The sequence below is a fragment of the Paralichthys olivaceus genome, chromosome 19 (assembly GCF_024713975.1).
Source record: "Paralichthys olivaceus isolate ysfri-2021 chromosome 19, ASM2471397v2, whole genome shotgun sequence".
Taxonomy (NCBI): Eukaryota; Metazoa; Chordata; class Actinopteri; order Pleuronectiformes; family Paralichthyidae; genus Paralichthys; species Paralichthys olivaceus.
Genome location: NC_091111.1, coordinates 608,203 through 622,047, shown reverse-complemented (window position 1 = coordinate 622,047; position 13,845 = coordinate 608,203). Strand labels below are relative to the sequence as shown.

At 41.2% G+C, this 13,845-nt stretch overlaps 1 protein-coding gene across 5 annotated transcripts in view; it reads left to right on the top strand.

The window, feature by feature from the left end:
• The window catches only part of cep85l (centrosomal protein 85, like), a 57,443-nt gene that overhangs the window by 10,881 nt on the left and 32,717 nt on the right, over window positions 1-13,845 (top strand). For 2 of the 5 annotated variants that reach the window (XM_020091519.2, XM_020091517.2), the window contains exons 4-10: window positions 183-268; window positions 2,113-2,221; window positions 2,324-2,491; window positions 2,699-2,851; window positions 3,459-3,613; window positions 5,166-5,283; window positions 5,376-5,426. In XM_020091519.2, the coding sequence (XP_019947078.1) occupies window positions 183-268; window positions 2,113-2,221; window positions 2,324-2,491; window positions 2,699-2,851; window positions 3,459-3,613; window positions 5,166-5,283; window positions 5,376-5,426 (840 nt within the window). Of the gene's footprint in view, window positions 1-182; window positions 269-2,112; window positions 2,222-2,323; window positions 2,492-2,698; window positions 2,852-3,458; window positions 3,614-5,165; window positions 5,284-5,375; window positions 5,427-6,594; window positions 12,728-13,845 lie in introns of those variants that run through there. The other 3 variants (XM_069515023.1, XM_069515022.1, XM_020091521.2) reach the window with 3 other exon arrangements.

The window sequence follows — 13,845 nt, the reverse complement described above, 5'->3', positions numbered from 1 at the left end:
TGTTACTGTCACTCCAGTAGGAGGCTAAAATGACTGTGTGTGCATCATATGTAGAGGATCATACTTTGGGATTAAGCTGTGCATCATGTCTGAATGATATGAAAAGATCATTATTCTTCACAGAGGATAGTAATGTGATTACATTACGTGTTAAAATATTCTGCAATTGTGGATGTTACCAGATGCTGACACTGATCTCCCACCCTGTAAACACTCTGATGAAGGCTAAAGAAGGGCTCCTTAGACAGAAAGAGCTGGAGATCGACAGGTAATACAGCAACACAAACTCCATCCTCCAAAATTATCATCAAGTTGAATTAAAGGTTCAGTGTGTAGAATTTAGTGACATCTAGTGGTGAGGTTTAATGTTGCTGCTGAATACGCTCACCTCACCCTCCCATTCCAAACATAAAAGAGAACCTGTGGTAGGCTTAAGTTGTCATAAAGAAAAGGTGTTTATTTTGTCCAGTCTGGGTTACTGTAAAAACATGGTTGCGTCTGTAAAGAGGACCTGCTCCTGATGTAAATATAAAGGTTAAAGAACACAACAATCTGTTCAATTTATATGATTACACACTACTGAAAACATCACTAGTGTAACGAGTATGGTTTGGACCCAAATGCAGCACAACAAGCATGGACAGTTGGTAACAGTCTTTATTCTCAGCGTAGCTCACAGCAGATCAGGTGGCAGGCAATACAAACAGCAAAAGGCAGAAGACTTGTTCAGGGACGGAAGGCAGAGGTGATTACCAGGTTTCAGATGAGGCAGGTTAGTCAGACACAGGAAGGGTCAGCAACAAAGAATCAGTCCGGAGATGAGTGCTGGAAAGTCTTGCATGAAGGCGTTGAACAATCTGGCAACTGACTGAGAGTGGAGCTGGTGAATATATACTGGGCTGAGCAGCTGTGTTGGGTTGGTGAGAGGGTGTGGCTTGGCTGGCCGATGAAGCAGAGGCGGAGTCCATGGAAAAGTACTGAGAGGTGGAAGGATGGGAGACTGACTGAGAAATGGGAGGATGGGAAACTGACTGAGAAATGGGAGGATTGGAGACTGACTGTGACAACTAGGATTATTTTATATTCAATTTCTGCCAATAGATCCCTTTCACCTAATTCTTACACACTGGAACTTTAGCACCTTTGTCAACACAAACTGAACAACAGAATTATTCCTGTTGTACTAGACTGTGTATGTGAGTGTAAACCAGGAAATAAATATGCTATTTAAGTAAAAAAACATTAACCAAATTAACAACTATCAAGCTACAAGTTAACAATTTCAAGTTTTATATTCCTTTTAGATAGACCACAGATCACATAGAACAGCACATCAACTGCACTTTTCATCAAACTACCAAAAATATAATATGAAAAAATGTCAGTATTTTGACCCTGAAGGATGCATGTCTCCATAGCATTAACTTTCATCAATTCTTTCCAAATTAATCGAGTACCTGCCAGTGTAATTTTTTCAGAGTGCTCCACTTATTTTGCATATCCGCTGAAGTAAAAAAATGGACCCCCCTGAGTGGATGACAGTTTTTTTAAATCACCCCCTACTGCATGATAATCTCATCAACATCTTACTGATGACAGCTCAAAAACACCATGAAAGAAAGAAATCGCATTAGAAATAGCGACAAAGTCTTTAGAACAAAAGACATATTGCGCATTGCTCAGGGTTGTTCCACAGCTACCTCTATTTTTTACAAACTTTTTACAGCATGGAGGAACTGAAGAGACTTTTGTTTGGTATCTTTTATCTTCAGAAATATCGACAGCTGACATTTTGTTGTAACTACAGAGATCTGCTAGTGTCATGTGAGAGACAGTACAGTAAACATAATCGTATTCAGTTGAGTGTAAAAATATTGAAAGATTATAAAAAGATGAAAATGTACAGTATATTAAAACCAGCGCGTTCCAAACCTGGGTGTTTCCCTCCTTTCCTTTATTGCACCTGTTTTTGAGCTTTAATGTTTACACTAAATACTTTGGCTTGACCATCTTGTCTCATGTATCTGCTGTATAATCTATACGGACATTTTGCATTTACTCTGTCTTTACAAACAACAATGTTTGTAAGCAGGAAGGAATTGTGTGTTTCAGGCAGAAGCAGGAGATCTTGCAGCTCCATATTCGAATCAGAGAGAATGAGCTCAGAACACAGCAAGTCCTGCAGAACCACAGAGGGTGGTTTGACGACCACATCACTAAGGTTACACTTGTCTGATGATTGACCATTTAAATTCATAATTTGATAATTACACATCTAATAAGTAATATTGTCATAACAACACAGGCTCTGTTTGTCCAATAGGAGTCATCAGCAAGACTCCTATGCAGCAAACAGTCTGATAGGCTGTGCTGCGATGAAGAACTTGGTAGGAAGCTAGTAGTGGCTGAACTGGAAGTTCTCCAATTGAATGAATTATTCAAGCAAGTCACACGAAAATACACAGAGGAAATCAGAAAAATGGAGGAAAAGGTACATTTAGAAAAAGTGATGGATCTGACCACAGGAACAAAAATATAAATCACCTACAGTTTGAAGAACAAATGACAGACTTTGTTTAATTTGTTGCTTCTTGGATTATTTTGTGTACCCCACATGATAATTGATTTAAACTAATGAAGTGTTTTTTATTTCATACCACGTTTGTGCTGTTTAGTCATTTTGTCTGTTATTTCACAGATAAAAACAAGGAATTGCTATATCAGTAGTCTGAAAAAGAAGTATCAAAGAGAGAGTGAACAGAGCAATGGAAAGCAACAACGGATAGAGACACTGGAGAAATACCTTTCTGACCTGACAACACTGGATGAGGTTCAAGCTCAGGCCCAGCAGGTACACACATATACAGAATACACACACACACACACACACACAAACACACACAGGTCTGACAGTGCAACCAACACCATTTACTCTATACTGGCAGTGCTAATGGTTATCCACAGGGCAACATGTTACACTGTGACCTAATAGCTCAGAATATGTTTTGTGGCTGATACTGATAATGTGGAGTAAAACAATTCTATCACAATAAATTAGCCGATATATGTATTTCAGTAAATTGACAATGATAACTAAGATGTCGTCATCAAACCCTTAGGAACTTGAATTAATAAAAATAAACAAAAGTCTAAACAAAATTACAACCAAAGCCCAAAAAGAGTCCTAATTCATATCAGTCATAATTACCCTCATAGAGGCAGATCCTAACACCATTACTTCAGAGCTGTTTGTGAAAGGTTCTCAGGTTTTACTTCTGAAATAAAATAAAATCCTTTGCAAATGTTTCCCACTTCTGAGATATTGATCCCTATCAGCCCTGTCTGGTGCTTATTAACCTGTATGGTTGCGAAAAGCACCCATTAATGTTGTGTGTCGCACAGCGTCAACAGCTTGATTGTTTGTGTGTGCATGTGTGTGTGTGAGTGCATCTACTCAGCAGGAGGAGGTACAACAGAAAGCCAAGGATCTGGAGAAGACTGTGTGTCAGTTAGAGAAGACCCTGGAGGAAGGATGTGCTCTGATGAAGGAGAGAGATGTCAAGATTGAGATGCAAGCCGATAGAGAGAAGGACCTGATTGCATCTGTGCACAGGTACATCATCAGTTGACAGGTGCCATGATGTCACCTAGTTTTATTAATCCTCCACGCCAGCGTTAGCCAGTGGCCGGAGGCATTATATTTTCATTGTCCAGTTTTTGAATGTTAGACCTTAAGTTGTTTTGAACTCAATATATCAGGAATGCCCAAAGGAAGTTTCATGATATCTGGAACAATCATTCAGTTGGACTCAAGCATCCTCTGGAGAGAATTGGTGTGCCTCAACATTTTTTGCCTTGTGAATGTGATATTCACATTTGGCATGAATAATCACTTGAACTTGGATCTCATTTTGGTAGCCAAAGGTCAAGGTGGCCTCGCAAAGTGTGTTTATGTTTTTCTTGAACGTGATATCTTGAGATAAGATGTCTTTAAATTTGGACTTGAAGATGAACTTATGATGCCTGTAGGTCAACGGTCAAGGTCACTGTGACTTCACATTACTATAAATGTGATATATTAGGACTGCCCGTAGGGAATTTCATTGCATCTGGCACAATTCACTTTGAATCATGAATGACCTGATTAGAATTTGGTTGTCAAAGGTCCTTGGACCTCTCAAACAAATGTTTTGCCTTGTGAATGTAATTTATAACATAAATTATATTATATTTCTTCAGGTTTTGGTCATTTGTCATTTGGACTCAAAGATGAAGTGATTACATAATAATAATAATAATGATAATTGAACTTTATTGATCCCTCAAGGGGAAATTCTTTTTACACTCATTTTCATATTTTATACATGCAGTTTAACCCACAATCCCACACACACACAAGGGGCTCAAAGACATGCAAATTTGGAGAGAGATGGGCAGCCCCGGAAAGGTGCCCAGCAAGCAATTGGGGGGTATTGTTGCCTTGCTCAAGGGCACCTCAGCAGTGCCCAGGAGGTGAACTGACACCTCTCCAACTACCAGTCCACCGTCCATATTTTTGGTACATACTGGACTTGAACCGGCCATAATTTTTTTACAAATATATACATGGAAACTGCACTGGTTGGTGGAGGCATAAAAGCGCTGCAATTGTAGTTCAGACTGAATATTGGGCAAGACAGTGAACCCAAAATGCCACTGCAGAGTGAGAATGATGTGTGATATAAAAGGCACTGGGTACAGTGCTGTTAGAATTAGCATGTGAATTTGACTTGGACTGTAAGTGCTTTGAGTGGTTGAAGACTAGAAAGCGCTATAGCAGTATATAAATGCATGTTTGTGCAGTGTGCCTCTGCCTGTGTGATAGCTAGGACTCTGACTTCTCTGAAAGCTTCCAGGAACTTCAGTTCATCTCTACTTCCTCTCATTTTTGTCTTACCTTTGTCCATTTCAAGTTGAAACATTATGGTCACATCATTAAATGTGTGCCCACTTGGATATTTGCATTGGATATATACTGTACATAGTTGTGCTGCCTATATAATTGTTTGCATTCAGTCAGAACAATCTCTTTTCTACATTAGATGAGGAAACAGCTGCTAACATGCTCTCATGTCACTTGACATATCTCCCTTCTCTTTGTAATGATGTACCTTGTCTTGGTAAAGCCTACAGCAGAAGGTGCAGCAGTTTTTGGATGATGGGGTGAGGTTGCCAATGCAAGACCTGATGGAGCTTGAGGTGGAAAACACTCGACTTCTAGAGCAGCAAGACTACAGCAGCAGGGTAACATCCCTTACACATGCACAAAAACTATACACATACACACACAAATAATGTCAAAAAGTAATTTGCATGTCATCTCTGCTTCCCACCAGATGATCAAGCATCATAAAGAACAGATTGAGAGACTGACCTTGCAACTAATGGTACGATGATAAATAATAGAAAACAGAACATTTTATCGAAATTTTAACTGACAACCAACCCAGTGTCTGGTGGGTACTACTGTGGCTGTACAGCATATACAGATGTAGAGGGAGTAGCCAAAACCTAAACTCAAGAGAAAGAACTGTCACATAGAATGAACAAGCAATCAAATAGATGTAAAAGCCTTAACTTTACCTTCCTATCCAAGTACAGACCCAGGATAGTTCTTTATATTAAGTATTACATATCATTTAGCTGATGCTTTTATCCAAAGAAACTTCCAATAAGTGCATTCAACCATGAGGGTACAAACCCAGAACCGCAAGAATCATGTAAGTACACTGCTTAAAAAAAGCCAAACTACAAAGTCCTGCATGTAAGTGCAACATACAAGTTCAACTTGACATAGACCATCTTCTTAGCCAAGGTGTTGTCAGAAGAGATGTGTTTTTAACCTGGGGCAAAATATATGTAGACTTTCTGCTGTCCTGATGTCAATAGGGTGCTCATTCCACCATTAAGGAGCCAGGACAGCAAACAGTCGTGATTTTGTTGAGTGGCTAGATGTCCCTCGCATTGAGGGAGCAGCAAGCCAATTGGCCAATGCAGGGAGTGGACGGGCTGGGGTGTAAGGTTTAACCATGTCCTAGATGTAAGCTGGACCTGATGGGGTTACCTGTAGAGTAAAATCTACTGGGATTCATCCCTCAGCAGTTCTCAACTGTATGGGGTCCATAAGTCTCTTCTAGTCTGTGGTTTTTGTTTTCAGGGCAGCAGCATTGCTGTGTTGTTTCACTGCTGTCATTGTTGTCTCTCAACTGCAGAAATAGATAGACAGCCTTCCTGCTTGAGGTTATGTTTGAAGATTCATTCATCATTAATTGTCTGTTAGAGCACGTGTGAGCTATGAGCTTGTATGTGTCTCTTGTAAGGTGAAAGGTCAAGTAAGCTGAATTATGTTGCTCCTCGAAAAAATATTGGAACAATTATAATATGAATTATAATGTAATTCTGCATTTAATAGTGTGCCTACTAATACAATTTTTAGCTGCAAAATAGTGCTGCATGTGCCTTTGTAACAGAGGCCTCTGATCACCGTGGGTCCCTCATCAGTGACACACAGGATTGCCAGGTACAGCTCTTAAGTTTGTCTATATGTCTTCACAGACACACAGACACACATACACAGGCACTGGTCTTCTTTTCAGCCGTCATCTCACCTTCTGAGCTCCTGTTTGCCTATAGATTGTAAGTCCAAACATAACGATTGATCTGTGCATTGGTATCTTTCATGTGGTGGAGCCAATAGAGCAGAGCATGGTCCTAACAGAGGGTGAATGTGTGTCTCAGGAGGTAATAACGAAGAGTGTCGACCGCCCACCGGATTGCAGGGCACTCCTATGTACAGTACTAGGTGGGTGACTCCCCTTACCTGCTGGGACAAAGCCCCCAGCCTCCTGTTCAACGCGTCAGTCTGCAAGATAAAGGTCTCTGACCTGTTTAACCCGCTCAAATGCCTGCTGGCACTGCTCTGACCACTGGACCAGATCTGAGGCACCTTTTTAGGTCAGATCGGTCAATGGGCTGGTCAGGTCAGTGAACAAAGTGATGAACCACCTGTAGTAACCTGCCAGCCCCAACAACTGCCTCACCTCTTATTTGGACTTGAGCTGCGGGCAGGCTGCGATTGCTGCAGTTATGTCCACCTGCCTGCCACCCAAGTGGTACCCCAGATACTGTACCTCCCTCCATCCAACTGCACACTTCTTCGGGTTGGCCGTGAGCCCAGCCTTCCTCAGTGACTACAGCTCTGCGTCCACCTGCCCAGATGTCACTGTGGATAATGACGTCGTCCAGGTAGGCAGCAGAATATTCATCCATGAGGCACTGAAAAGTGGCATGGCCCCAAACAACCCGAATGGAAGAGGAGAAGGACGTTTTCTCCTTAGACTCTGGAGACATGGAGAAATCTGCCAATAGCCTTTGGTCAAGTCCAGTGAGATAAAAAAACATAAAATGTATTGCAGATCCAGGAGCTCATCGCCCGGGGCATTGGATATGTGTCAAACCGTGAAACATCTTCCACCTTGCATTAGTCCACAGAGAACCATATAGATCCATCCTTCTTGGCTACAATAATGGTGGGGCTACAAGATGCACTGTTGGACTCTTCTATTACCCCCATCTCGAGCATAGCTGTCAATTCTTTTGTCAACGACTTTTCATTTGTGTTCAGGAAGACGATAGGGTTGTTGCGATTATCCTACCTTAAGCATGGCACCATTAAATGGTATGCTTTAGGGCATTCAATACATCTCAATCAGAAAAATATTGAATAATAAAAAATATTAGTTTTAAATAATAACTTTAATGTATTAAAGTTACCTCGGGGCACCACCCTTCAAAGGAAGGGAAAAGATAGGCAATTTAATGATTAAGTGAAATTACTGAATACCAATTTGTAACTCTGATTAATAATTAAATTAATAACTATAACCAAAATGACCACATCAATAGCTAGCAAAGTTGAAGGATATGGAGTTCTTGACAGTGTAGAGGTTGGCAAAATTCACACTTATGCAAAATTAATATAGACAACATGTGTATTAACAAAAACATTTATTATGAAACTAATAAAAGTGTAAACACAAACTAACTAAAGGTGTACTAGTATTTGTGTGTGTGTGAGAGAGTGAGTGAGTGAGATTCAAAATGGTGGCTGGCCACTATGAAGACAAAAGGCCCCCTGGAGTGGTGGGACCATGTGGCTGAGATCACATGTATGTGTTAAGTTTGTGGAGATGAGTGTGTGAGGTGTTGGTGCCAAGTTAGAGAAAGTAGTTAGATGCATGCAAAGAAAGTGAACAGCATAACAGAACTAACATTAGTTTTCAAATAACATGTTTCCAAATATCAAAACAACACAAGTCAAACATATAAACATCACATGAAATAGAATATAACAGTCCTTTGCTTAGCCAAGTGTAATTACAAAGCCCAGTGGTGTTACACATCCATGAAAAAGGGAAAGGTCCTTTTTGAAGTTCAGATGAGTGGTCTTGTTGGTTTGTTTGCTCCTGTTGTGTATCTACTGGTCAGACCTTGTGTTGTGGCCAATGGCTTGTGCTGAAGTTCTTAGGCAGGCTCTCGTGTCGCTGCCTTTTGGAAGGTTTTAGCAGTCTGCTCCAGGCAGGCCTGTTTGAAGTTGGAGAGCTTGCAGGGAGCGGTACCTACTCTTCTGGGAGAGGTCAGTAGGAAAGAGATAGAGAGGGGAAGCTCAGCTTTTATTGGCCTCGTGACCTCATGAGTCATGGGGCACAATGCGACCAATAGTGGTTGAGAGTTGTGTCCAGGAGGAGTTTTAACACCTATGTGTGAAGATGAAGCACCCTGGGAGACTGAGTTCTGGAAGCTCTCCTTTGTCTTCAGAACAAAGGAGACATGTGGTCATGTAGGCCAACTATGTTTCACAAATACTAGGTCCAAACAGGGTCATGAATGTACAGTCACCCCGGGGGAAGTCTCAACGTGATGTATAAGTTTTGTGTGTTCTGGCAAGGGGGAGAACACATCAGAAAAATGCTGCTGCAGCATGGCGCTCTCTGGGCAGGGGAGAGATGGTCATCACAAGGGAGTGAGGCCGTATTGATGGAATTTGGTATCTCAGGCCCCAACTCATCTCTTTCACTCACCAGTGTCGCCAGAGAAATGGGCTCTGCCTCTCCCAATGCTTTTAGGAGGTGGAATATTTGTGTGGCTCCACCCCTGTCAGACCACACAAACTCATAATCAACATCCCCCACTTGCTGTGTGACACTGGCGACGTGGCCACTTGGCGAGTCATTTAGAACTAGAAGTGGGGAGCAATACAAATACTTTTTCTCCTGGTGTCTCAGCCTGGCTCCTTTGTTGTACAGGCACTGTTGACGTGCCTGGGCTTGGAGCAAATTCTCACTTGATAACTGTCCAAGTGTGTGGAGTTTTGCTTGCAGGTCCAGGACATACAGCGTTACATTCTTACTAGGGCTTGGACCTTCCTACCAGTCAATCCAGTATGCCCCTTGGTTATCTGCCTAATGGTAGTTCAAAGTCGAAAAATCCCATGGAGGCCTGGGGCACCTCCCGCACTGCAAAAAATAGAGGGTCAAGCCATTTATCCCAATTATGTCCGTCTTCGTGAATGAACTTACGGAAAATTGATTTAAAAGTCTTATTCAGCCGCTCGACAAGACCATCAGTCTTTGGGTGGTACAGTAATCCATACAGTTCCCTTAGTGTTCGTGACATGAATGAGGTGCCTTGGTCAGGATCTCTTTCTGGATCCCTAATCGGGAGATGACCTGAAACAGTGCCCCAACACTCTTTGCAGAGATGTGCGCAGCGTCACTACCTGGCGCCGGAGAGTGGCCGTAGGGAGGTTCCTTCTGTGAGGGGCTGGAATTGGATGGCTGGTGCGGGCGAGCAGCTGCCCCAAATTGCCCCTGACAGCTGTGTTTGGAAAGTGTATGAATGGTAGGTGATAGTAAAAACACTGCGTATATAAGCGCTTTACGAATGTGTGTGTAAATGGGTGAATAAGATAAGATGTACCATTATTGAAGACTTTGAAGAGGAAATTCAGAATTGATACAACAGCACAAGAAAGTTGCGGTGCAATGGTAAGAATAAAATAGACTTAAAAATAGAAATACTATATACAAGTTTTTCCTCTGGACCTCTGGGATTGTTCTGCTGCAGCCTCCCCTCGATCCTGTGGCAGTCTTTAACCCTCCTTTGCTCCCTCTAGAACAGGAGAGCTGTATAATGCTATTTATTTATTTATATATAGTGATTTAGTACTTACTTTTCATGTAAATGAGACAATTGAGCTTGCCTCTCAGATACTTGAAGGTACACTCTGGGTGGTTGCCCCCAGGGTTGCTCTCAGTCTTGGTGGCAGCCACAGTGGAGAGTCCTGATTCACACAGGTGTGTAGTTGTGAATGGCGAGTGGGGATGTTTTCTCAGTTGAAACAGTCCTCTCAAGAGCCATCTCACCTCACTGCAGCTGGACATGATCTGAGTCCATGTGCTCGCACAGCTGAGAAAAACATTTGGAGTTGACAGCATTCTTTATAATGAAGTTCGGGTTAGGGTGTCCGCCTAGTCGTGCAGGTCACGTAGTGGGAGAGGTTTGTAAGTGCCTTAGAGATGTTAACACGGTTGAAACTACAGGCAGTGGAGTGTAAAAAGTAACAATGATGGTGGCTGACATCTCCCAAGGCAGATAATGTGGCTTTAATCCAACAGTTTACAATTCAATATAATAATAATAAGGATAAACTGTATTTGTATAGCGCTTTTAAAAGGTACTCAAAGGCACCTAAATTTGCAAAAAACAGTGACAGTAAAAAGAATTACATGCTTCACTGACTCCTCTGTTTGGCAGTCTTTTTATTAATTGCAGTGTATTATTGTGTCTAGTATGTCCTATCCTCAGCCTTGTTTCCTTTTTGCTTTCCTCTCTGTGCTCACTTGCACCTGCTGTACTGCGTATAGGTCTCTCCCTATGCATGTTCCTTGATTAATGTTTTTGCTTCAGATTCACTACTATGCTGACAAATCTGTACATAAAACAACCTTCCTGATTTGTAACTCTTCTACCCACTGTAATGCTGCCACAATCAGCACCATCTCCACTGTGTAAACTGAAAAATGATCCGAGGTTCTCCTGTTCACTGAAACTTTGAAGTCTGGTATACTGAAACCATAACCTGTTCCTCATGTAATTTTGTCTCTGGATCCATCTGTATATACTGGAACAAATGTTTTGTATAATGTATGCAATCCACCTTCTATAAAAACTATATAGAGCTATATAAAGCTATATTGCCACAATCTTTTTGTCCTTGCACTTTTTCCAGAAAGTAGAAATCGGTAGACACTGAGGGGAACAGCCAGTAGGGATATAGGTTTTCTGACTTAATGACATGTCTCTTGCTACTTTTATAGACTTTCATCATTAGCTATTTCCGCCAAAGATGTCAACCTCTCATTTGCTTCACCCATGCCACAAGAAGCATAGAACATCAGGAGCATTCTTATATACCCTATACAGGACACTAGGGTTGTACAGTTTACCGGTACTAAATTGGTACCGGGCTACTGATGCGCGAGCAGCGCGGAGCAGCAAACTGGCGACAGAGAGAGATAAAGGAGAGAAAGAGAGAGAGAGACAGGAGCAGACTGAGACTGGCAGCTGCTGCAACCATCACCACGCCGCAACTCGTAGATAAACCAGGTGCGCGAAGTGCTACGTGGAATTACTTCGGCTTGAAAACAAACAAGCATGGTGAAGCCATTAATACCGATGCACCACTGTGCAAACGGTGTTACAAAACATGTGTGGCCAAAGGTGGAAACACTTCCAACTTGACAAAACACTTGTAGAACAAGCACCCAGACCTGCACAAGGAGTTCAGAGAATGACAGGTAATAACTTATATACCCATGAAAAAAAAGCCACAGTCAGTGCTAAAAGCAAGCAACGCCAGCCCCCTTCACTCTCCACAAAAGTAGCTCTGGAAAAAATGTAATCCCGTCTTTGTAGTATTTTATTTTTTTACTCATGCATAATGTTAAAGTTCTAAGATTTTCTATTAAAATAAAGTCAATAATGACATTTTTTATGTTCTTTTTTTATTTGGAAAAGTACAGAAAATTATCGAAATACATGTTGGGTCCCTTACCGATACCAAAATGTTGGTACCGTGACAACACTACAGGACACAGTTCAAGCCTGGGGCTGATGATGCTCTTGCCCCCCTCACTGTGTTCTCCACTTCCCTTCATTTTGGAGGGCTCACATCCATTTGGTGTTTTGGCTGCTCAATGGGTGGGTATCTGATCAAATTGCTATCGGATCATTTCTCTTTGGATCAGTGTGTTTTTTCCAGGTGCTCCACTAAGTCCTGCTTCTAGGTCCTCAGGGTTCACCCTTCTTTGTGGTAAAGAGAGATATCACAAACTTGAAGGGTGTTTAAAGAAACAAGTTATTGCTTGTCATTTTCTTTTCTGAGCTGTTCTTAGGCATTCTGCTCGCCTCAAGGTTGTCAGTTGGCTTTGATGTATTCCTGATATATGTTTAATACCCCCCTCTGCCTTGTGAGGCTTTCTTTTTTCTTTTTTTTTTAACTTTATTTTTATTGAAGAGAAACCCAAACATTCCTTGACAACATCACAAATTATATATGACAGCGCTAAAGACAAGAAGAAAAAGAAAAAGAAAAAAGAAAAAAAAAACCTTGGGGCCCAGAAAGTTGAATAATACTGAATAGTGAAAAATAATAAATAAATACATAAATGGACAGTAATGAGATTCCATCGTACCACAGGATTCCCCTCAGTTAGAGAGGTATCCTGCAATAGGTAGCCACCTCCTCACAAAAACATCAGACCTTAATTGTAATTGAGCAGTTAAAGCCGCCATTCCATACACCTCCCTCAGCTTCTGTTTTCACTGTGCCACTGTAGGTGGCTGTGGATTCAACCATTTTATTGTCACCATTTTCCTAGCAGTCATCAAGAATATATGTAACAAGTGCTCTTGGTCTCTTGTGTACATGCCTTCAGGAGTTAGATTGAAAAGAAACTGACTTTGGGTGAATAGTATATTAATTCCCCAAACTTTATCTATCTCGCTCTTTACCCCCTTCCAAAAAGGAAGCATCATTGGGCAATCCCAAAATATGTGTGAGTGGTCGCCAACCACTCCACATCGTCTCCTGCAGTATATTGCCGCTGGATTATCTGCATATTTAGAGACCTAGTCTTCATCTTCCAATCAAAATCCTTCCACATGTTACTATTGATACCTTTATGACATCCAATGCACATTGTTTCCCACTCCCCATCCTCAATTATAATATTTAACTCCAGCTCCCATTTTTTTTTAATATACAAAGTGTTATCTGATGTATCCAGTAACAGATTTCTGTATATATGGGAAACATGCTTTTTACTGGGTAATTGATGTTTAGTTATATTAATAAAGTACATTTTCATGTTCGTTGGGGCATTTTTGATTATATTCCAATCTGAATGGTTTGTAATGTAATTTCTTATCTGAAAATACCGGAGCATATCACTTTGGGGTAAAAGGAATTTGTCTTGTAGATGGGAGAATGGCTGTATATCGGTGTCACAAAGCAACTGGTCAATAACCCTCAGGTTTCTGCCTGCCCACCTCTTAAAAGTGATATCTGTTGTTGAGGGGGGGAAATCTAGATTTTCATTAATCTGCATAGCCCTTGAGAGGGCAACTGATCCTCTAATTTTCTTCTGGACTGCCGAGCATACTTTCACGGTGTGTTTTACCCATACATTTTTTATTTCAAATTTCTTCTTGGACTGCTTGTTTAGAAACACTAACGTGGATAAA